At 39.6% G+C, this 22,039-nt stretch overlaps 1 protein-coding gene across 1 annotated transcript; it reads left to right on the top strand.

Annotated features, from left to right (window-relative positions):
- Positions 1–1,466: 1,466 nt before the first annotated feature.
- On the top strand, positions 1,467–20,255 carry slc7a1a (solute carrier family 7 member 1a). Its single transcript, XM_088321052.1, has 14 exons — positions 1,467–1,594; positions 8,655–8,849; positions 8,917–9,099; positions 9,165–9,323; positions 9,387–9,564; positions 10,019–10,152; positions 13,271–13,428; positions 14,391–14,455; positions 16,885–17,021; positions 17,174–17,276; positions 17,342–17,535; positions 18,924–19,075; positions 19,159–19,267; positions 19,344–20,255. Exons 2-14 carry the CDS (start codon positions 8,663–8,665, stop codon positions 19,532–19,534), a joined length of 1,950 nt encoding a protein of 649 aa, XP_088177178.1. The 5' UTR covers positions 1,467–1,594; positions 8,655–8,662; the 3' UTR covers positions 19,535–20,255.
- The last annotated feature ends 1,784 nt before the right edge of the window (positions 20,256–22,039 follow it).

Genomic DNA, 22,039 nt, shown 5'->3' with positions numbered 1-22,039 from the left:
AGTCTGTTTTAGTGGCAATGTTGTATATAGCCCCCTCTAACGGTTTTGATCTGTAACTGCGCCTGGGAGATATATCAGGAAGCGATTTACGTTGCAACTACTGTATTAGATTAAAAAACATGCCATCATTTTATTTGTATTCATTTGTGATTGTTTCCATTTTAGGTTGAAACCAATACATCTTTTCTTTGTATTTATTTTAATTTTAGGTTTCAACGAACTGTTGCATCACAAAATTTTCAAATTTGCTGGTCAATATTTGTTTTTTTTATGTCGTAGCCATCATATGGTTAAGTTTACAAAATGCCCTAATTTCTTTATCTATTTAATATGTATTTAAGGTCGTAGCTATTATCTGATTCAAAAAAATACATAATTTCCTTTTATTTATATAACTTTAGATCGCAACTATGATATCATTAACTGATTAAATACGCCATACTTTTATTTGTAATTTCTTTTAGGTTGCAATCATAACATCATTGGAATAAACAATATGCAATTTTACTTTGACATATTTTTTTTTAAAGTCGCAAATATTATTTAATTTAATTAAAATAATATGACATACTTTTTATTCATTTGTTGGATTAGAATGTATTTAAATTTGCAACTTTTATTTCATCAAGTTAAAACAAGATACCATCCTTATATTTATGTATTTGTTATTTTTTAATTTTAGATTGCATCTATTATATCATTAAATTAAAATCATATAAAATGATTGTATATTTCTAAGTCAAGTCAAGTTATATTTATTTGTATAGCCCTTTATCACAAAAAGTCTCAAAGGGCTGTACAGAGCACAACAAATACAACAAAATGACGTGTAAAATATAACAGAAAGGAGGAGGAACAGAATTCTGTTAAGCAAAATATGGACAAATTAAACATGGCCATCTATCTTCGGGCAGTGGGCAGGGAACACCCTGAACTGGTTGCCAGCCAATAGCAGGGCATACAACCTCGTTTTAATTCTATTTATCATTTATTTAGGTTGCAAATATGATATCATTGAACTTTTTAAAAAACGCAAATCTTTTTATTTATTTATTATGTTTTCAAGGTCGCAACTATTATATAATTAAATTTAAAATGTATTTTATTTTAAATTATTTATTATTTTGTTATTATTTCATTAAATAAAACATATACAATCATTTTATTTGTAAGTATTTATTTATTATTTGTTTAAATACAAGTACGTTCATGAATTAATCCTTTAATAGAAAAAAACAAACACAAAAAGTAAAAAGTAAAAGGGATAAAGATTTTATTTCCCAAGCTTAAAAACGAATACTTCTGAAAATAAGGTAAGATATTGAGTATTCATTTTAAAACAATACGAAAATTCCCGCGAGGTTTTCTTTAAACGAGATTTGACCTGGGCGCCCCTCATCTCCTGTTACGTAATTGAGGTGGGCGTGGCTACATCCCACCACGTTTTAAAAGTGGCCCCGAAAAAAAATACTTTATTTCTGCAAATCTCCTATACCGGATCAAGAAAATTCGGACTTTATATGTTTATTATTAGTGTGCGAGAGAGGAAAGGCAACTTTGGTTTCATCTGATGCTTTCGTTCAACTAGTAAAAGGTAAACAAAAAAACTCCGCCTTGCTTTATGTGTGCTCCATGTGCATGCGTGTTTTTTTCCCTGCACGAAATTTTACATTTTTTACATGTATGTTGCACTACAGATTACGTTGTTACGTTGTTATTACGTTGTCGTTGCACATCAGGACGATCAAGACAAGTTTATAGCTTGTTTCCACCTCAAACTGGGCGAAGTTGTTCTGCGAAAGTCGATGAACGCAGCATTGGTTTGCACTTCTTTACACTTTTTCTTTTTATTATTTTGCAGCTCGTTTTATCGTTTGAAAAGTGCAAAAAACATCAAGGGAACAAACGCGAGGTTGTTTTTATCATGTCTATTGTCGTCAAACTGATATAATTTCATAAATGCCAAACTATTTGTAACAATCTGTGTTTGTTCAAAATTGATTAATATGGGTTATTATAAAATAACTTTAAAATGAAAAGGACACCACCCAAAAAGTTCAGTAGACCCCCCCAGGACACGACATGATTCCATTCTCAGGTGGGGATTGCAAAGTGAAATTGCCATACAGAGGGATAGAACCCCCGGTATCCCAGATTTTAAAAAAGAAATAAAAAAAGTATATAGAAAGTGCTACTTAGGTTTAATATACCTGTATATGACGAAATAAAATTACAAATAAACATGCATATAAAGGAAAAAATATATTTTATTTACCTTTTGGTGTGACGTGACTTAAGCTGGTAGAGTGGAGTAAGTGGGTGGATGCAGGGGTGTGGTGCTTTAGACGGCGCTTATGAAAACGCATCATTGCGGATTAGTGTTGATTCGTTGCTTTAGTCACCTCTTTACTATTTATAATTGTCCCTATCATCTATTGACTCGTGTGGGTATCGATGCATGTGCTCTCCTCATATTCCTCTATCATCGCAAGCTTCTTTTCCATGGTTATCATCTTCTTGCTTCTCGTAGCATCACTGCAAGCTTTGGGACCCACAGTGAACAATCACACAACAACAAAATACTGTATTGTATCGCTAACCCGTAAAGTCTTGACTACGTCAACAAAATTTTGAACATTGCTGAAGAGCGAGAAGGGCATTGAGGGAGGTAGTTCAGCCAATAGCATAATAATAGAAGCCCATCATTTGAAATAACGTCGATCAATACCAGATGGGCATCTTAAAGAAGTGATTCTTTTGTTGGGGCACTTAAAATAATTTGTTATATAGTGAGGGAAATACCATAAAGGGGTAGGGTATTTTTCTTTCCTTTTCCCTAACAACAATGATATCACCCCCCCCCCCCCCCCACACACACACACACACACACAGTTATGCTGATTGTAAGATCCACTTATTAGTTTCATTATAAGTAATTATTTTTATTTACTGTCCCTTCTTGAGGTTGCTATTGTACATCTCGATGGAGCGACCCTCCAACCGTACCCCAGTTATTTATTTGCAGCACATCTAAATTTAGAGAGAAAAGTGGGTCAGCGCCAGGCCCAGTTCTAATGTCTGCTCAGCTATGTGAATTTCCTGCAAGACGCTTTTGACAGCTAGCATTAGCAGCTCGAGCTAAGGGGCAGAAGGTTAAAAAGAGGCAAGATGGAAAGACAAAACTTAAGTGCAATCAAGCCACCCTGGAGGCCTGTTGGACATTAGGATTTTGGATTAAATCTATTTTGGTTGGTTTTAGACCAGGGGTCTCCTACATTTGCTATTTTTTGTTACTAATTAGCGCAAAAAGAACCCATTTAGGTATTTCTTTTTGGAGAAAAAAAAAATCCCAACATATTATGTTATTTCAATGTTGTTACTCTGCTATTACCAGGTTAATTATTGGAAGTAGGGTTAAATAGACCCATTCAACAACTAAAAACTCATTTAACTAGAAAATCACAATGATCGAGCCCTGGTAAGCTATTTTCAGAACAGATCCACGGGCACCTCAGCAGTTCTTAAGGGGCACACTGGTGCGCCCGGGTAGCATTTTGGAGACCAATGTTTTAGACGTTATTTAGACCCAAAAAAACAATATAGTTTTGTTCAGCCTATCTAATGTGGATCAAATCCAAGTTCAAAAATAGTTGTCCTCGTGTTTAAATCCTTTAGCCGCCAAAAAGTTTGTTTATTTTGTACTTCTAAATAAAAAAAAATATGTCTTTTATACAAAACTTGGCATGTTTTTAACCAGTCTATCAATTATACTGATATGTTCCTCCATTTGGACGTTTGACAGGGCTCAAAAGATAACATTAGCAGCTAACCTTGAGGGGCGAAAGGTTAAAAATGGGGATAGCTAAAAAAAAAGGGTTAAAAGCAGAACTTCATTAAAACCGACTCACCCTGCTCCGGATGTCTTTTGAACATTACATTTTGGCAAAATCTGCTGTAGTCCAATTTAGACCAGATTAAGACTATAGATTGACGTCTAAAATAAGGTTGTAGTTAGTCTAACTGAGGTTGACCAGATTGAGTCCAAAAATAGTCGGCGTTGTGTTTACGTCGTCCAAAGTTATTGGGCAAAAGTCATTTAGAAAAAATACCTCTTTTGGACAAAACTTCGCATGTTTTTAACATCTTTACGTCACATATTTAACCAGTCTAGCATTAGCTGCTAACATGATCTATCCAATATACGGTTATGTTTGTCCTTGATAAAAGACTAGATTTCTGTCTCGTTTGACATGGTTCAACTACTAGCATTAGCAGATAGCGTTGAGAGACGGGGGGATCGAGTCATGTTTGTTTACCCCTTAATCACAAATAGTCTCAAAAGGCTACACGGACCACAGATTATTGCAAACCACAGACTATTATCACACCACCTCCTGATCTAAAACCTACACGAGGGCAAGGAAAAACTCAAAAACGTCAACTTGAGGAAAATGAAGAAACTTTGAGAAGTGTGCAAAACAGGGCGTCCAAAAGATGTCTTTTTTGGATTGAAAGGTTTTTTTTTTAATGACTTTTGGCCAATAATTAAGTGCAACCAAGTCAACCTGCACAGGACTTCTTTTGGAAGTTAGATTTTGTGCTAATTCTGCTCGAGTCCGTTTTAGACTATGTTTGGACCAATAATAGACTTCAAGAATAAGGTTGCCTTTAGCTCATCTTAACACGGGCCAAATTGAGTCCAAAAATAGTTGTCATTCTTTTTCCGTCGAGAAGTTGTTTATTTAAAAAACGTTCACGTTTGAATGAAAAAAAAAACGCCTTTTGGCAGAAAATTTGCGTCTTTCCGACGTTTTTACTGCATCTTTTTGACCGGTGTAGCTAACAATATTTAATACAATGTTCGGTTTTATGTGATCACTGACTGAATTTCTGTTCAATGTCACGTCATTTGGTCTTTTGACACTGGTCTACAGCTTGCATTAGCAGGTACTGCTGAGGGCAATAAGATTAAAAAAATGGGGCTGTTGAGAAACAAGGCTAAAAAGTGGAACTTGATTGCAATCACTCCACACTGCACTTGGCTTCTTTTGGACGTTGAATCTTGAGCTAAATGTACTCTAGCCTGTTTTAGACCTGATCTAGGCCGAAAATTGACATCTACAGTGTGGTTGCGTTTGGCTCATCTCAAATGTATTTAATTAAGTCCAAAAAAATGTCCTTGTTCTATTTACGTTTTCAAAGTGAGCCCCCATAAGTCTTTTTTAAAATTTTTATTTTAAACTTAAGTCTGAAGACTTCTTAGACCAGGCGTCTCCAAAGACAGTTAAGGTGCCAGTGGACCTATTCTGAAAATAACTCACCAGTCCTGGGTCATTCCGATTTTCTAGCAATCTGTTGTTTTTTTATTGGTTGACAGAGTCTAACACTATTTCTAATAATTAACCCGGTAACCAACATGGTAGTCTGGAGCCCATCCCACCTATCTTCGGGCAGTGGGCAGGGGACACCCTGAACTCGTCGCCAGCCAGTCGCAGGGCAAACAGAGACTGACAACTCACTCGCTCATTCACACCTAGGGACAATTTGGATCGCCCAATTAACCTTGACGTGCATGTTTTTGGAATGTGGGAGGAAACCAGAGTGCCCGGAAGAAATCCACGGAAACACGGGGAGAACATGCAAACTCCACACAGGAAAGTTTGATCCCATGACCTCAGAACTGTGCCACACACGCGCTAACCGGTGCGCAGCCGTGCTGCTGGAAAAACATGATAAGTTGTTATTTTAGAAATTCTAATTAAAAAAATCATGGGCTTCATGAACAAATAAAAATCTTTTCAAGTATTGATAATCATTTTTTAAGAACTAATTAAGAGAGTAGTATGAGAATTAATTTGTGTATTAAACAAATGTATTTATTCATCTTTGTATTGATTTATTTTAAAGGAAATGCAATAAACGAAATTCTAATTTATGGGTTTTTTAAAGTGAATGAGCAAAAAAATGTGCTGTTATTTTAGCTAGCTATATGGCTACCTTATTAGCTTTGTAGATGGCTATTCTCCTAAAATGTGGGCTATCTAGTAAGCTATCTAGCTAGATTTTTACATTTTTTGCATGCTAACAAGCTCACATTTTCCTTTTTTGCTAGTTATCAAGCTAAATTTTGTCTCTCTTGCTGGCTATCTTTTTTTCCTGCTTTCTATCTGGCTATTTAGATGGCGTTTTGCTCTTTTAGCTAGCCATCTAGCTCCCCTTTAATTTTTTGACCTGTTTACCTTTCTACCCAACTATCAAGCTAGCTTTTTAGCAAGCCATCTAGTTGCCCTTTGCCCGGAGATAGCTGGGAAGGATTCCAGCACCCTCGTGACCCTACTGAGGCTAAGCGTTGCAAAAAATGGATGGATAATTGTAACGACCGTCCGCTTTTAACTTGTCACTAAGCTAGCTAAACTTAGCCTCCAAGAGGTCATTAAGTCGTATTTGATTTACGTTCCTTGGTTTTGCAAGCAGTCTACCCATCATACTATTTTTAAAGACACATTTTTGAATGGACATGACCTGCAGATGTTTATAAAGATCTCTAGCAACGATCATTTGACGCCATTATAGAGACTACAGTTTTTTTCCGTTTTTTTTAGGATATGATTCCTATCAGAAAAATTCTGTAAGTTGAAGTTAAAATGTTTTTCTTGGAATAAATCCAGAAGCTGTATCTTTTTAGTCTGCATTTCACGTCCACCTAGAAAGATTCTTTCAGGATTTCAACTGGATTTCTCTCAAGGGTTTCATCATATGTTTCGACACGTGTCAACAGCTAGCATTAGCAGCTAACCCTAAAAACAGTCTACATACATGTTAGCCAAGAAGTTTCAGAGGCTCAGTGAGTTTTTGTGGTGAGACCAAAGCAAGTCCAAGTTTGACTTTAATAACTCCAGTCCTTAAACTTTGCTGAAGCTGAGCTATCTGGAGTGTAATATCCAAACCGACAAAAAATTGCACGTTTTCAAATCGGTGCTATGATGATTTATTGTTTGTAATGTTTGAAGATCTCGGTTCAAAAGCCAATGAAAAGCGCAATCTTAAGTCAGCCTTAAGAGGACCCCAACCGCCCACATGATTTTTTAATCTTGCAAACATTTTGGCTAGCCGGCCATGCTGGGTTCTGAAACTTGACAGAGGGGCCAGGCCTGTTTTGAAACAGGAAGAAGCAGAACAATTAATCAAGTTGTAAACAGGGGACAAGAGGAGCCCCATGGTGTCAGCTAAAAATAAGTCATAGTTGTCTTTCATCAACTAGTAAGCACAACTGAATTATGACCTTGATGAATAATATCAATATTGACCAAGCTTGTATATAATAAAAAAACACAAACATAACCCTATTTTAAAGTTAGGAGCATCACAGATGCTAATTTCTGTCATGATCGTCTGTCAATGCACTGTTCGTTTTTATTTTCTTTGGTCTGCTCATTTTTACCAAAGGCCTTAAATACCTTTTACAAACAGAGTAAAAAAGACTGTAAAAACAGAATGGTAAACTATTTGTTCCAGCTACACGAATGAGTCTGAGCATGCGTGATAAGCTCACTGCAGTTCCAGTCACACATACGTATCAATGTTAATAGTACTTTTGTAACCGTAATATTTTACTGTTTTCATCTGAAAGGTCCAATTATAAAGCTTGTTATATTCGGTGTTGGTAAGTTATGGAAGAGCGTCATCGTCTCTTGCATGATCACAATAATAAAATCCGACCCAGAATAAATGAGAGCATTGTAAATAACTTTCTTGTTCTTATTCTTGGAGATACTCACTTGACATGAACTTAAAGCGAAGCAAGGAATGCAGAAGAGATGTTAAAGTGCTTTTTTATCATCTGGGGAGTATTTTCCACTGACAGCTGTGGTGTGTAAATAGACACAAGTTGAACACAATCTGTGTCAGTGACTACATTTGTATGCAGGTAATAATCAGATTGGAAACGATATAATGGATTTCCAGTTTCTATCAAATGTATTTTTTGCCTTCGTCCTACAAAATCACTCCTACTTGTCAACTTGATTTCTGATTTGAGTTGACGTGGGTTAACCGCTAGCATTTGCAGCTAATGTTATCTATCAAATCTACGTTTTTGGCTTGGCCCTACAACGACTCGAATTCCATTAAGTGTGGCGTTATTTGATCTCACACGGGTCAGAGTAACTCTGGAAGAGTTGATGGGTCTCCGTGACCTGCTCCAGTCTCACTTTTAACTTGATCGCTCTTAATAGTTTCCGATTTTTAGCTTCCACTTCACAGCTTAATGTAACCACTTCCTTCGGGCCCGCCTGTGAGATGTAGCCGCTCAAAGTGTGGCAGGAATGATGTCATGAGTTGTGAATGTTGAAGTCCGGCAGTTGTTCAGGGGGATTTGATTCCACGAATTCCATTACATAACATGTCAACAAAACATCCAGTGGTAAGATGGATTGTCCCTGTGGACATTTCACTTTTTGGACACGGCTCAATAATTGTGGATTATACAACACGGGAAACTGTTGGACTTTGTTGGTATTGTAGAGGTGATGTTCGAACAAGATTACGCGTCTTCTGTTGACCACCATGGGTGATCTAACCCCTGAAACTGAAAGAAGGTTCCGTTGTGTGGTCTGGCAAACCTCCGTTTGAACCGGGCCTTCCTTTTCCTGCAGTGGGAGCGATGGGGCTGGGCAAACTGGTCCGATTCGGGAAGCAGTTGCTGAGGGTGAAAGTGGTGGACTGCAACACGGAGGATTCCCGCCTATCGCGATGCCTGGACACTATGGACCTGGTGGCGCTGGGTGTGGGTAGTACCCTGGGGGCCGGGGTTTATGTGCTGGCAGGAGCTGTCGCTCGGGAAAATTCAGGTAAGTCACGGTCAGTCAGAGAGTCCTGTTCCAAAGTCTTTCCTTTGAGAGCCATGTTCCTTGCCAGGCCCTGCCATCGTGCTCTCGTTCCTGATAGCCGCCTTAGCTTCGGTCCTTGCCGGATTATGCTACGCTGAGTTCGGGGCTCGTGTTCCCAAGACAGGCTCGGCTTATCTTTACTCTTATGTGACCGTTGGCGAACTCTGGGCCTTCATCACCGGATGGAACCTCATACTCGCCTATATCATCGGTAAGCAAGCATTTTCCTGGCAATGACTAACTAGCGAAGTCAGTTTTAACATGACTTAAATTCAGGGACTGCTAGCGTGGCCAGAGCATGGAGCGCCACCTTCGATGAGTTGATAGGAAAGCGGATCGAAGAATTCTGCCGGAGTTATATGCAAATGAAAGCACCGGGAGTGCTGGCGGAATATCCGGACCTTTTTGCCGTGGTCATTATCATCACACTCACAGGTAAAAATCCAAATCCAGTTTTTATTTCTGTGACCCATGATCATTTCTGATTTTTAATCGAAGGTTTGCTGGCGTTTGGAGTCAAGGAGTCCGCCATGGTCAACAAAGTTTTCACTTGTATCAACATGCTGGTCCTGTGTTTCATGGTGATCTCCGGCTTGGTCAAAGGTTCTTTGAAGAACTGGTTTATTGACCCGGAAGAAATCCTCAATGCCACCAACGGCAGCAACTCCAGCTTTAAGTACTTCATCTTCTATCTCTCCTTTAATAATAGAGCATTTTTTGTGGTTTTCCACCTGGAAACCCCTCTTAGGTCAAAAATATTTGGGTTAAGCGCGGATTGATCCATTAACTTGGGTCCGTTTGATTCAAAGTCCTGGGTTGTTATTTTTTTTATTTATTTAATAGAAAATGGGTCAATTTGTTAATGTCTTATCGTTTTTTGGGTTATTTAAAAAAAACGGGAAAAAATATATTTTATTTTTAAAATGTTTTGAAAATGGGTCATGTAGTAAAAAAAGCAACCGCACATCTTGTTTATATCGTCAAGGAAAGGTTAGAAGATTGGGTTGTATCATACAAAACAGCCCAGAAAGGTGGATTAAAATGATCTGGGTAATGGACCGGTCCATTTTCGACCCTGTTTAGTGTCATTTTTGCCCCAAGTGATTGTTCTCAATCTTTTTCTCTTCTAGTTTTACAGAGTTTCGACCGACCAAAGATGAACTGGGCGCCGGCGGTTTCATGCCATTCGGTTTTACGGGCGTCCTGTCCGGAGCCGCGACCTGTTTCTACGCCTTTGTTGGCTTTGACTGCATAGCAACCACAGGTCAGTGTCAACATTGTTCCTCAGGTTTCCCCATGGAAATACTTTTGGGAGGATGTAACTGGATCTAATGCAGGGACCGTGTCGTTAAGCTTGTCCAAACATTCGTCACCATTATGTTTCAAATGTTTGGGAGTGCTCGCCAGTAGATAAAAACAATAAAACTGTACAGTGGACCCTCAGGATACGGCGTGAAATGGTTCTGAAGAGGGGGAGACCCCTGTCGTAACGTGAAAACGTTATGAACTAGGGACGCCATATCCCGGGGGTCTACTTTACTGGAGCCACGTTAAAGGTCCTTGCCATTCCTTCTTTCTGTTTTCTGTATTCCGATTGACTGCGGGTTGAGTCCAAAAGGATCCAGACGCTCGCAATGTGAATTTTTCCGAAGAGCACAACAAGTCCCGAGTGTTGGTCAGAGGAAAGCGGTTGCGCAATAACCTGTGGCTGAATGGTGGGCTGTTTCAGTTGCTGGTAGAGAAAAAGCTCCTTGTTGTATTCTGATGCAAACTCCAGCAGGAAATATTATGGAGTCAATCAGTTATCGCCGTCCGTCCCTCTGACATGTTTACTGGAACTCTGTGCACATCCAGCAAGTAATTCAAATTACTAGCAAGTAATCACATGTGGGCTAAGGGAAAAAAAAGTTGTGTTATGTGAGCTTCTGAAAACAAGTAATGAGCAAAACACATATTTCTTTAATGCATTTCAGGGGCATCCATTATTCCACATGTACTATATTTTCCGTACTATAAGGTCCACTGGATTATAAGGTGCAACCCCCCAAAAATAGTCTTTTATTTCATGCATACACTGGAAAGCGCACTGGAATATGAGGCGCCTGAAATTGAGACTACAGTAAGGGCTGCTCACACGTGTATAACCGTAGGGCTTTTTACACACGGCATATAATAAAGCTAGTATGATAAGTTTTATTTTGTTTATAATATTGAACAATTGCAAAGGTGATTTAATAGGATGCCAGTCTGTTGTTTTGACGATTACATCTTTGTCGCTATCGTCCAATCATGATACTTTCCTTTGATTTCTACACCCTTTTATCGTTTGTTGTAAACTTGAAGATTTATTAAAACGAGTGGGCTCGGAGGAGGGCTTCGTATGGGATAGAATTCTTTTATCTAATATATTCAACCCTCCTTGCAAGTTCAAATTCCATTGATGTCTTCTGCTCTTTTTTGTGTCTACTTAAGTGTAAATTTAACCAGGGTTCCCGCAGATCCTTGAAAAGTCTTAAAAGGCATTAAATTCATGATTTAAAATGTCTTAAAGGGAATGTTTAAATATGTGAACACAGTTATATAATTTTGGTTTGAAATAAAAAGATTTAGATTAATTTTCTTTTTTAGTAATTCACCATTTTACTTTTGGGGGAAGACTCTGTTCGATGACCAGTAGTTGTCCGGCGAATGTTTTCGCAATGGCTTAAAGCTGTGCCAGCTAATGTGTATGAGGCACGATCTATTTTGTGCAAGAAATATTTGTGGTTTTTTTTTTTGCTTTAACTGTGTTTTTTTTGTTGACTTGGTCTTAGATTTGATTTCCAAAGGCATTAGAACATATTTACCGTATTTTCCGCACTATAGGGCGCACCAGGTTATCGGGCGCACCCCCAAAAAATAGTTTTTGGTCCTATATCTTCCATACATAAGGCGCACCGGATTATAAGGCGCTACAATGGGAACGTCGACAAAACAGTCAGATAGTTCAGTCAATCTTATTACCCCCTTAACATTCCGAAAGCTTGCAAAGAAGCAAATACGTGTTGTAGACACGTGCGGATGCGGTGTCCGTACGATGTGACTCAAATGCATCGTTCCAAATATCATTCAGAAGGTTAAAGTCTTGGGATTCAAGAAATGCCAACCATTCCTTAGTTTCTTTTTCTTTTTCGCTTGCAACTTTACTGTGCATATGACAATAAACACTTGGAATTGAGTTTGATTTAAAAAAAGACCCATCACAGAAACATCTAGATCACTCTGAAACAAGATACTGGGAAAATATATAGCCGGAGTAGCTCACCGAAGTCGTTGCGTTCAATAATAATGTGCAACCATGGTCCTCTTTTATCCGTGAGTGTAGTAAATCCAGGAGAGTAAAATATTTACAAATACAGAATGGTAAAACATGTTTCCTCTATGCCGTAGACAACCAAACTTTCTATTCACATTCATCTTTTTCGGCCAATTGCAGGCTTTGTTTTGCCCCTTTAGCCTATGCGAGCCTGTAGATGATAAAAAGGATCCGCCCCCTTTACCTCCGAATAACTTTAGCCAATAGTGATCGATTCAAATGATGATTGACACATTGGCTGGGAAATGAAACGCCGGCATATGTATCCCAGCATACACCGCGGACCACCATCGCCTACGAGGAAAAATCTAGTCGGCGGCTGCTTGCCTTTGTTGCGAGACCTTGCGACTTAATATTGATCCATATATAAGGCGCACTGTATTATAACGCGCGTGGTCAGTTTTTGAAAAAAATAAAGGCTTTTAGGTGCGCCTTATAGTGCGGAAAATACGGTAAGTCTTTAATTTACTTGTCCTCAGCTGTAGGAACCCTGTTAACTAAATTATGTTTAATTGGCCGATAAGTATTGCTGATTAAAATCGAAAAACAGTGTTTGGAACAGGATTCGAACCAGGACTGCAGCAGTGGGTGTGCTGAACCTTTCACCACTTGGCATATAGTGATACAGATAACTTGGGAAAAGGCATTAGAGCTTATCTTATTATCAAACGATTTTTAACAAGGGTGCCAGAAACACTGATTTGCCAAGTGCATTCAGTATTTCCATTTCAACTGTGCGTCACTGACATTTTGTTTTAATATGTATACGTACGTAAAAAAGCTGGTATAGTATTTTGTCAGAATACTATATTTCCTGTTTCTGTCCTTCAGAATGTTATTTTATTCTCTTTTTTCTCCATCTTTATCTTCTCTTTTTGTTCCTCTTCTCTTTTTTCTCTTTTCCTTAGCAAAAGGCTTGCTTAGGGATTTTTTTATAATTAGGAAAAAATAAGTTTAGAAACACTGCTTTAGTTGAACACATATTTTTACCTAAGTTTGTAAACATTTTTGTCCATGTTGGGGGCAGGCGAGGAGGCCAAGAACCCCCAGCGGGCCATCCCCATCGGGATTGTGTCGTCGCTGCTCATCTGCTTCGTGGCCTACTTCTGCGTGTCGGGCGCACTAACGCTAATGATGCCATACTACCTGCTGGACAGCAACAGCCCGCTGCCGGTGGCCTTCAAGGTAATCCCAAATTCTTAAACATGCAAGATGTGATGAATTAGTACAGACTTTTTGCTGAAAATCTATTTCTCTTTCATCATTATATTCCAATTATTTTCTGAGATAATGCATTTTGAGTACAGCATGTCTTTTTTCGTCATCCTGAGCTGTGTTGTCATCGGAGGAACACCGGCACCCGAGCAAGGCAGTCGCCATATTGTTTTAGGTTTTAACTAGGCAAATAGGTCATGAGTGTTTTGAGCCAAGGTTTGGTGTTTTTTGTGGAGAATGCCTTGGCGTTGCTTCACAGGTGAACGCAGTAATGGTACAACAAAGAGCGAGTAGCCAAAAAGGGGCTGACTGGTAAAAATGATACATGTAGAACCGTCAACGGGGGGCTAACTAGGGCTTTTCAACAGTAAAAATGCGAAACTGGCCGACCAAAAAACATGTAGTGAACAGCCAGGCTGACCAGAGCCCATCAACGAATAGCAGCAACAGCTATGGAGATGAATGCGAAACCGTCTGGGAATGAACCAAAGAGGGACAGGGCAAAAACTGATCCTAGTGCTAGGTTAGCCGTCTAAACCACACACGGTGGGAAGCCTACAAGCGTCAACTAGAGCAAACGAAACAGAGAAGCCCTTGACCGGGTGCTAGGCAGACAAAATGAGAGCAACATAGGGCGAAAAACAAAATCGAAAAGACACAATGGCCTACCATCAAGCAGAAATCAGCGCTATACAATCACGGTTTACAACAATTACTCTCTTTTTGGGAGCTGGCCTTACATATTGTGTTAATGGGATTCACCATTTTGAAAGTGTTGTGTTCCTTCAATGATATCACATCTCTATTCAATTTGTTGAGCCCGCGCAGCGGGTGGAATATTTTGCAACATGTTCGCATAACTGTGGGTAGGAACACTAACCGTACTGTGCCCAGTTGAAAAAATAAAATTATGTTTGGTAATACCTTTCAAGTACGTGGGCTGGGACGGAGCCAAGTACGCCGTGGCCGTCGGCTCCCTTTGCGCCCTCTCCACAAGGTAAGCACGCCCCCCAAACACCAGAAGTCTATTTGTGTCTTTGTATTTTTAAAATCTTGGCTTGCTAACAATTCGATGCCGTCCTACTGCATGAGAGGTTAGGACAGGGGTGGGAAAAAGCAATTTGATCCAGCCTACCAGACGAAAATGTTAAAAATATAATCGTACATATAAACATTTTTAAAAAGTACTACTTTTTTATGTTGGTCTTGTCCCCAATGTCCCTTTCGTGTATCTTACCACCCATAAAAAAATGCAGTATTCATGTTCTAGAAGAATTAATGTGTACGCTGTAATTATAGTCAAATAGTTGGCTACATTTTATATCTTAAAAAGTTGATATTAAATCTTATTGAACACGTATTTGACATTGTTTTGTAACTGCCTACTGTTATTGCACTTTTCATTGCACTATTTTTACAATGCATTATTTTTTATTGCATTATTGTTACAACTTAAGCTACTCTCCACGCACTGCCTGGTAAATATTATTGCCAATTTATCCTGACATTCTTTTTTTCCTCAATGTTCTCTTTTATATCTTTATTACATGTTTATCCTGCAGTGCCATGTCTAATTTAATTGCAAATAAAATATTTTTGGCTGACACTCTTGTCTCCTTTTTGCCCAATCCCCTCTCCGTAAAAATCTTGCAATAACATTCAAAGGATATTCAAGTAGTTGGCTACATTTTTCTGTACTTGCTATTATTTTATCAAGATTTTTTTTTAAATTACATGCAAAAGAGGCAGTTAATTTTCAATGCACATGATCAAATTTGATATTGAATCTCTTTAATTTGGAGTATTTTAAAACTCATTCGGTTTCTAGATGAATAAAAAAGCAAATAAGATGCACATCTAAATATCTGAACTTATATTTATTCATATACTGTATGCATATTATCACTGCTATTCTATTTTGCTATTTAAAAAAATTCAGAGAAAGTAATGTATACTCTGAAAAAGCAGGAAGAAAAATCCTTCAAAAATAGAGATACATCTATTTGAAATATACAACATAAGAAATATTGCACAGACAATATCTATACAACGTTTTTTTTTCTCGTGTATCGCTGAGGAACCAGATGCAAATAAATCCAAGAATGACTTTTTTTTTTCTCCTGGTCCACTGACAAATTTTGAAACCAATGTGACCTGCCACTCAAAATATTTGCCCGCCCCGGGATAGGACCTCCTCAAATGTTGCTGCATCTTTTCTAAAAAATAAAAGAAAGGAGTAATTTATGACCTGTATCTTTGAATAGCTTCTCACGTCTACTGCTATGTTTGGTGGTGGCCCCACCCATTGTTTCTGACGCCTCGCGTCACCCCGGCAACGGCTGATGACGGGGATACTTTTCCAGTTCGCTTACCGCAAGCATGGCAGCAGGTGAGATACTAACCCGCATGACTTTTCCTTTTAATGCTGCTGGGCTGAAATATGGGTTCACAAGTACCAAAGCATGCAAAGGGATCTTACTAATCCTTTCTAATGTTGACTTGAATCTACACAGAGGATTTATACATGATTTCAAACTTGGTGTTTGAAGTACAATGGCCCCTCTACATGCTGTACAAGATCAATTGTTTACCTGCTAGAGTTAAAATAGAATAAAATATACCTTTATTGTCATTGTTACAAAATGGGTTAACATATTGTGACAACGAAATTGGGCATGACACTCCAGTTTTACACATTCACAGTGAGGTATGAGCCAGTTAGTGCCCAGAATTAGTCATTAGGGGCGGCAGTAGCTCAGGAGGTAGAGCGCTCGTCTTGGGATCAAGGGATCCCAGTTCGAATCCCGGCTTGTCCGTGTTACATGTCGAAGTGTCCTTGGGTAAGACACTGAACCCCTAATACCCCCAATAAGCAGGTTAGGTTTGGGAAATGTGAAGCACACTGCTTTGGGAAGTCATTGACTTGAAAAGCGCTTTATAAATGCAGATCATCATATCTCGAACAAAGTTTCCCCATAAGAAATAACTGAAAACAAATTAATTGGTTCCCGGCCTCTCAAAATCATCCAAGTTACCCTAAATAGATATAAAACACGTATTCCTGATCACTAAAAACACATTTACATAGTAATTTAACGTTAAAATACATACATGGGGGAGGAGTGCGGGAACACAAGAGACGATAATGCGATTATAAAAACGAGACAAGGATCAGAGTGATCAATGCTAACGGTGAGCAGTCATGAGCACTCAACCCTCTAGTGGTAGCGCCTGGAAATTCTCGTAAATTGGATTTTATTTCCTCATATGTTGGGCAAGATTATTGCCAAAAACATTCTCGTGTCTAAGATTTTCCTGACTAGAGTAGCTTGTATGTAGAGGGGACACTGTAGTTGTATTATTTCCCTTCTCCCACTATGAACCGTTCTGACTTCCCCCAAATTGTTGTGTTCAACTCGCCCACAGTCTTTTGGGTTCCATGTTCCCTCTACCTCGCATCATCTTCGCCATGGCTAGGGATGGCCTCCTATTCTCCTTTCTGGCCCACGTCAGCGAGAGGAAATCCCCCATAACGTCTACAATGACTGCTGGTGTTCTGTCCGGTAAGATTAATGTCTGTGGGTGCAAAAATGTGGTAACAGAGTTTTCTAATGTTTAAAAACAATGAGCTATAGTAATAGGTTGGGTTCATTCTGTTTTTGTATTTTAAACTGATCCCATGTAAAATATTTGTGTTCTTGTTCTCCCTTTCAAGCGATCATGGCATTCCTGTTCGACCTGAAGGACCTCGTGGATCTGATGTCCATAGGAACACTCCTGGCCTATACATTGGTAGCCGCCTGCGTCCTAGTCCTCAGGTCAGTCAAGCGGTCCTGGTACTGGTCCCAGCAGACATTTTCAAGCCCAACGTTCTGACGGGCAGGTACCAACCCGAGCAGGCCGGTGGCATGTACCAGATGGCCAACTTGCAGGAGGAGATGGAGCAGAGCGACGGCAGTATGGGCATCTTGCCCGGCGTAGAGGAGAGGTTCAGCTTCCGGACTGTGGTCTTGCCGGACCACCATGATCCCACCTCCATTTCTGGATTCACCGTCAACGTCTGCGCCTCGGTTTTGGGTACGCCAAAGCATTTGGTCCACTCACATTCTACTCATCTTCAAACATATCCACTAAATGAGGAAGTAACCGCGGCTATAGCGTACTGACACTTCAACTATCTTGAAACAATGCCAAAAACGTTGACCATCCAGATATTATTTAACCACTGGTACTATCATGTGCTACTTCCACTGATGATAGGTGAGGTTGTGTACAAAACTACAGGGTTTTGTTAACTAAATTTTCCAACATATTCAATTTCATTCTTACGAAAAAAAAATCCTGAGAAACATGAGAAGACATGATGAACTCCAATCATTATCATTGATAACAGCATGGTAAAAATTATTTACTGTGAGATTAGACGTGGCACTCCAGGTCAGTGAACAGTCGGTGGTGTAGAACGAGAATATAAGAGGGTTCCGCATGCATCCTTTGGGGTAAACAGGAATGTGGGCGGTTGAGACTCGCCAACAGCTGGCACAACCACTGGCAATTGGCATTATTCTTCTGGCATGTGTGCTGAAGCTGGAGAGAGGAGGGTGGGGGTAATGGAAGGCACTGTTTGGAGGAAAATGGTGCGGGGCCAATGGCGTCGCTTATCAAACATGTTTGATAAATTTGGCGCTCAGTCACAAAATTCTTCTTAAGAAAACAGTGAGCTGCCGATTTCCACAACGCATGAACTCTCAATACAAAACACCACAGTGATGTCCTTGACGAGTCTCCTTTAATCCTTGCGGAACGATGACAAGCGAATGCAATTTGGTCCATTACTGTGGCACCCACCAATGACAACATCACAAGGGCTTTCAAACATTGGGCACTTATTCGCGTCCTTTTTCGGCTTGTTAGTGAATATGTGCTCTTCGTGATAGCAACATGACTCTTTGATAGTCACTATTTTGAATGGTCGCATGCGCCAAAAACACGTGACCGAAGCAACTTTGAGCAGAGCAGAAAAACAACACACTGGGGGGCAGATAATGGCTTCAGGAGTGCGGGAGCACACCGCCATTGGCATTCTGCAGCCAAAACCGATGATGCATTATTCCCCAGGCGGTTGGCATCAAGTGTGCACTGGGCTTTAGAAAGAAAGTCCGTAGTGGCAGTTGGCAGAGGAGAGTCCTAGGTGGGAGTGTTTCCACCAGGATCAAGGTATTGAATGTCAAATCCAGGAAGAGCATCCTGAGGTAGCTCCATCGATACTCAAGGTGGCTCAGCACAGTCTGAAGTGTGGTTTAATCAGTGTCAAGGGTCCAATGTGGGGACAGGGGTCAAGAAGTCTTAGATAGTATTGAATATAAACCGCTACGAAATAAGGAGCAAATTTCAGGATCTAGGAATATGTTTCATAACACGAAAGATTTGAAGTAAGGAGATCTGTCTGTTTTGGCGGTGTGCAGGCCTGCTGATCTTGGTCTTCAGCGCACTGGCAGTACAGGGAGGCTCAGCCAGGTGGAACGTGGCCTTCCTCAGTTTCATCTTTGTGGTTTGCCTCCTCCTAACTTTTATCGTCTGGAGACAGCCTCAAAGCAAAACTAAGCTTTCTTTCAAGGTTGGTGTCATGCCAAAATCCAGCATTCTGTAAAGGCAAGCCCACTTGCTCTTCCTATACATTTAAAAAAAAATCCTTTTTAGGTTCCTCTGCTGCCTTTCCTTCCGATCGTCAGCATGTTTGTCAACGTCTACTTGATGATGCAGCTGGACAGAGGAACTTGGATACGCTTTTCGATTTGGATGGCTTTAGGTAAACTGGAGCCCCTGTCTGAAAATCATCTGTAAGTTCCGGTTTCCGTTGAGCTTCTGCTTCTGTCTCCCTGCAGGTTTGATCATCTACTTTTGCTACGGCATCCATCACAGTGCCGAGGCAGCAGCAACAGCGATCCGTTCCTCTCCCGACACGGAGATGGAAGGCTTTAAGCAAGATAGCCGTTCATCCTCCACCACTCCTGAAAAGGAGGCCTTCCTGAACAACGGCTTACAGGTCAGAGAGGACGACGACGGAGACTTGTGAGGAGCTCATCTGTGCCAGGACATTGCCTTGTACTTTTCCCGGCCATTGTAATTGGCCAACATTGGAACTGTCGCATTTTCGAGTCAGGCTAAGTCATTTTTATTTGAAAACCCCAATAACAAGAAAATTCAAAGGGTTGCACAGACCGCCATTGCACCATCCCCTGATCTGAAAGCTACGTGAGGGCAAGGAAGAACTCAAAAACGGAAGAAACCTTGAAACGGTCAAACATGAGGTAATACCCCTTCCAGGATGACAGGCCTGCAATAGATAGCACGGATATCGAAAGACAATACACAGATATCATCAACATTGAATATAGGTAATAACAGAATGTCACGTTGACAGCTTCCTGCCCCAAAATCTGAACCAATGCAGCAGGTTCTCGATGATGGCGTACACCAGGTCTGGATGCCGGTACAATGGCTCAAAATGCATGCATCGTGCACCATTGGAACGCAATTCTTGTGAACAACTGATTCCGCTGATTTGTGGAGCTTTTGGTCCACATGAAACTTGTTCCTGATGATGTCTGTCAACAGTTGACGATGTTGGATGAGACAGCTCAAGAAGGATTTGAAATAGGAGTTAATCTTAAGAAACTGAAATATAAGACCACCACTCGAATTCAAAATTGTGGTTGTGCATTTTGAAGTGAGCAGCCAAATACAATCAGGGGCAGCCATTTTGCATTTTGTTCGGATTGAAAACAACACAACAGTTGTCAGCAGTTTTTCGTGTGGTGTTCACTTACTCAGTGAGCGCTGGCTTGATTTTCCGGATCAATTCTTATCCTATCACTGAGAATTTAATCCTCGGAAAAATTGACCTGTTTTTACTATTTTCTATTGATTCTTTTACAACACATTTTCCATTTCTCTTCTCTGTTTCACTATAAGAGCCTGAAAGAAAATAAGGAAAACTGCCAAACGTCGAAAATAATATTTCAGGACAGATAAAGGGAATTTTCAAATATTAAAAAGCATTTCATAGTAGCATTTAAGACCACCATTTATAATGGACACTGTGTTATTTTGACCATTAGATGTCGTGGTATTACGCATTGCAACCAAAAACGAGTGCTACAAAGCACAAGGAAGAATACAAAATACAAAGACTCAAAGGGACCATTTTTCTTCTCACTATTTTTGCCCCCTCTTTGGGGTACCCTTAGCAGCAAGATGCCTGACAATAATGTCAACTCCCTCTTGGTGAACCTTATGTTTTGTCCCAAAAAATCCAAAATTGTTAACCTACGATGAACGTTCCCTCTAATCTTCCACGGCTCTGGGCGTGCACACAAAGTCTGTGAGCATTGCATGGAACAGCAATGCGCAATCCTGCATGTGGGAACCAAATCATTATCAAACATCTCCAAGACCAGAGATCAAAACAAGTTACATTTTGCTGAGTTTCTGGCAAGAGTAAAAAAAAATTCAAATTTTTTTAAACCGCCTTTACATTAAAAAGTTGGGTTTTTTGTGGAACTATTTAGTTGATTGCGCAATACAGAACTGTATTTAAATTACAGACTTGGATTTAATCACACTTTTTAGTGAAAATACTGTTGGCAAAAACATTGACTTGATATAATAGCAAATTATTTGAATGTAACACCAGATTTATTAGCAACCCAAGATAATATTTTTCATTTAGATGTGAACATTTAGACTCCTGTGATGTTTCACAACACAAGAGAAACAGTCAAGTCAAGTTGTTTTAAACCATGGTCAAGCTGAAAGTAACAAGTTTAACACACTTTGCAAAGGCAGAAACTTACTAAAAGTTACATACAAGGTGCAACCACCGATCTCTATTACCCCCACCCTCCTCTCTCCAGCTTCAGCACACATGCCCTCTTACTTTCGTTTACTCAATCTAGAGTTGATATTGACTTCAAAATACCACTTCTAAAACACACAGAGGGAACCTGTGTTGTTTTAACCTGCATGCATTGAAGTTTTGGCCAAATTTGGTAGGAACTTGGTTTTGAGAAGATCTGGGGTGTGGGCAATTGCGCAGCCTAGAGGGAACATTGCCTATGAGTATTTCAAACAATGCATGTTTATACAGCATGCTAGTTGGAGATTTTTTTTTTTGTTTATTCAAATCAAACTTTGTTTTTTCACCACTACGAGCTATAATTAATACACAATGACCCTTTAAGTTGAAAGTGCATCTTGGACAAAAATAAACGACACCAAACCTGAAGTTACTGCAAATTTCCTATAGGTGGGACTAATGCACCATAAATAACTAAAGAACAAACAACATTGTCAATACAGTTATAAGCATTGCTTAATTTGTTTTTCATAGTTTTAACATAAAAGGTGTATTTCGTCATTTGCTATAAACCAACGCAGTAAACTATGGAAGAGTCCTAGCATTTGGTAGCGCTCAGTAAAATTACCATCAACTTGCCAAACATGTTTTCTGAAGATAGCACGGGTGACGACTGAAAAGCCGACCAATTTCTTGATGGATTTAAACTTTGCGATGAAAAAA

This window comes from Urocampus carinirostris, chromosome 17, assembly GCF_059441175.1.
Source record: "Urocampus carinirostris isolate Australia breed hairy pipefish chromosome 17, RoL_Ucar_1.0, whole genome shotgun sequence".
NCBI lineage: Eukaryota > Metazoa > Chordata > Actinopteri > Syngnathiformes > Syngnathidae > Urocampus > Urocampus carinirostris.
Note: the sequence above shows the minus strand (reverse complement) of the source record. Positions and strands in the feature narration are given on the sequence as shown.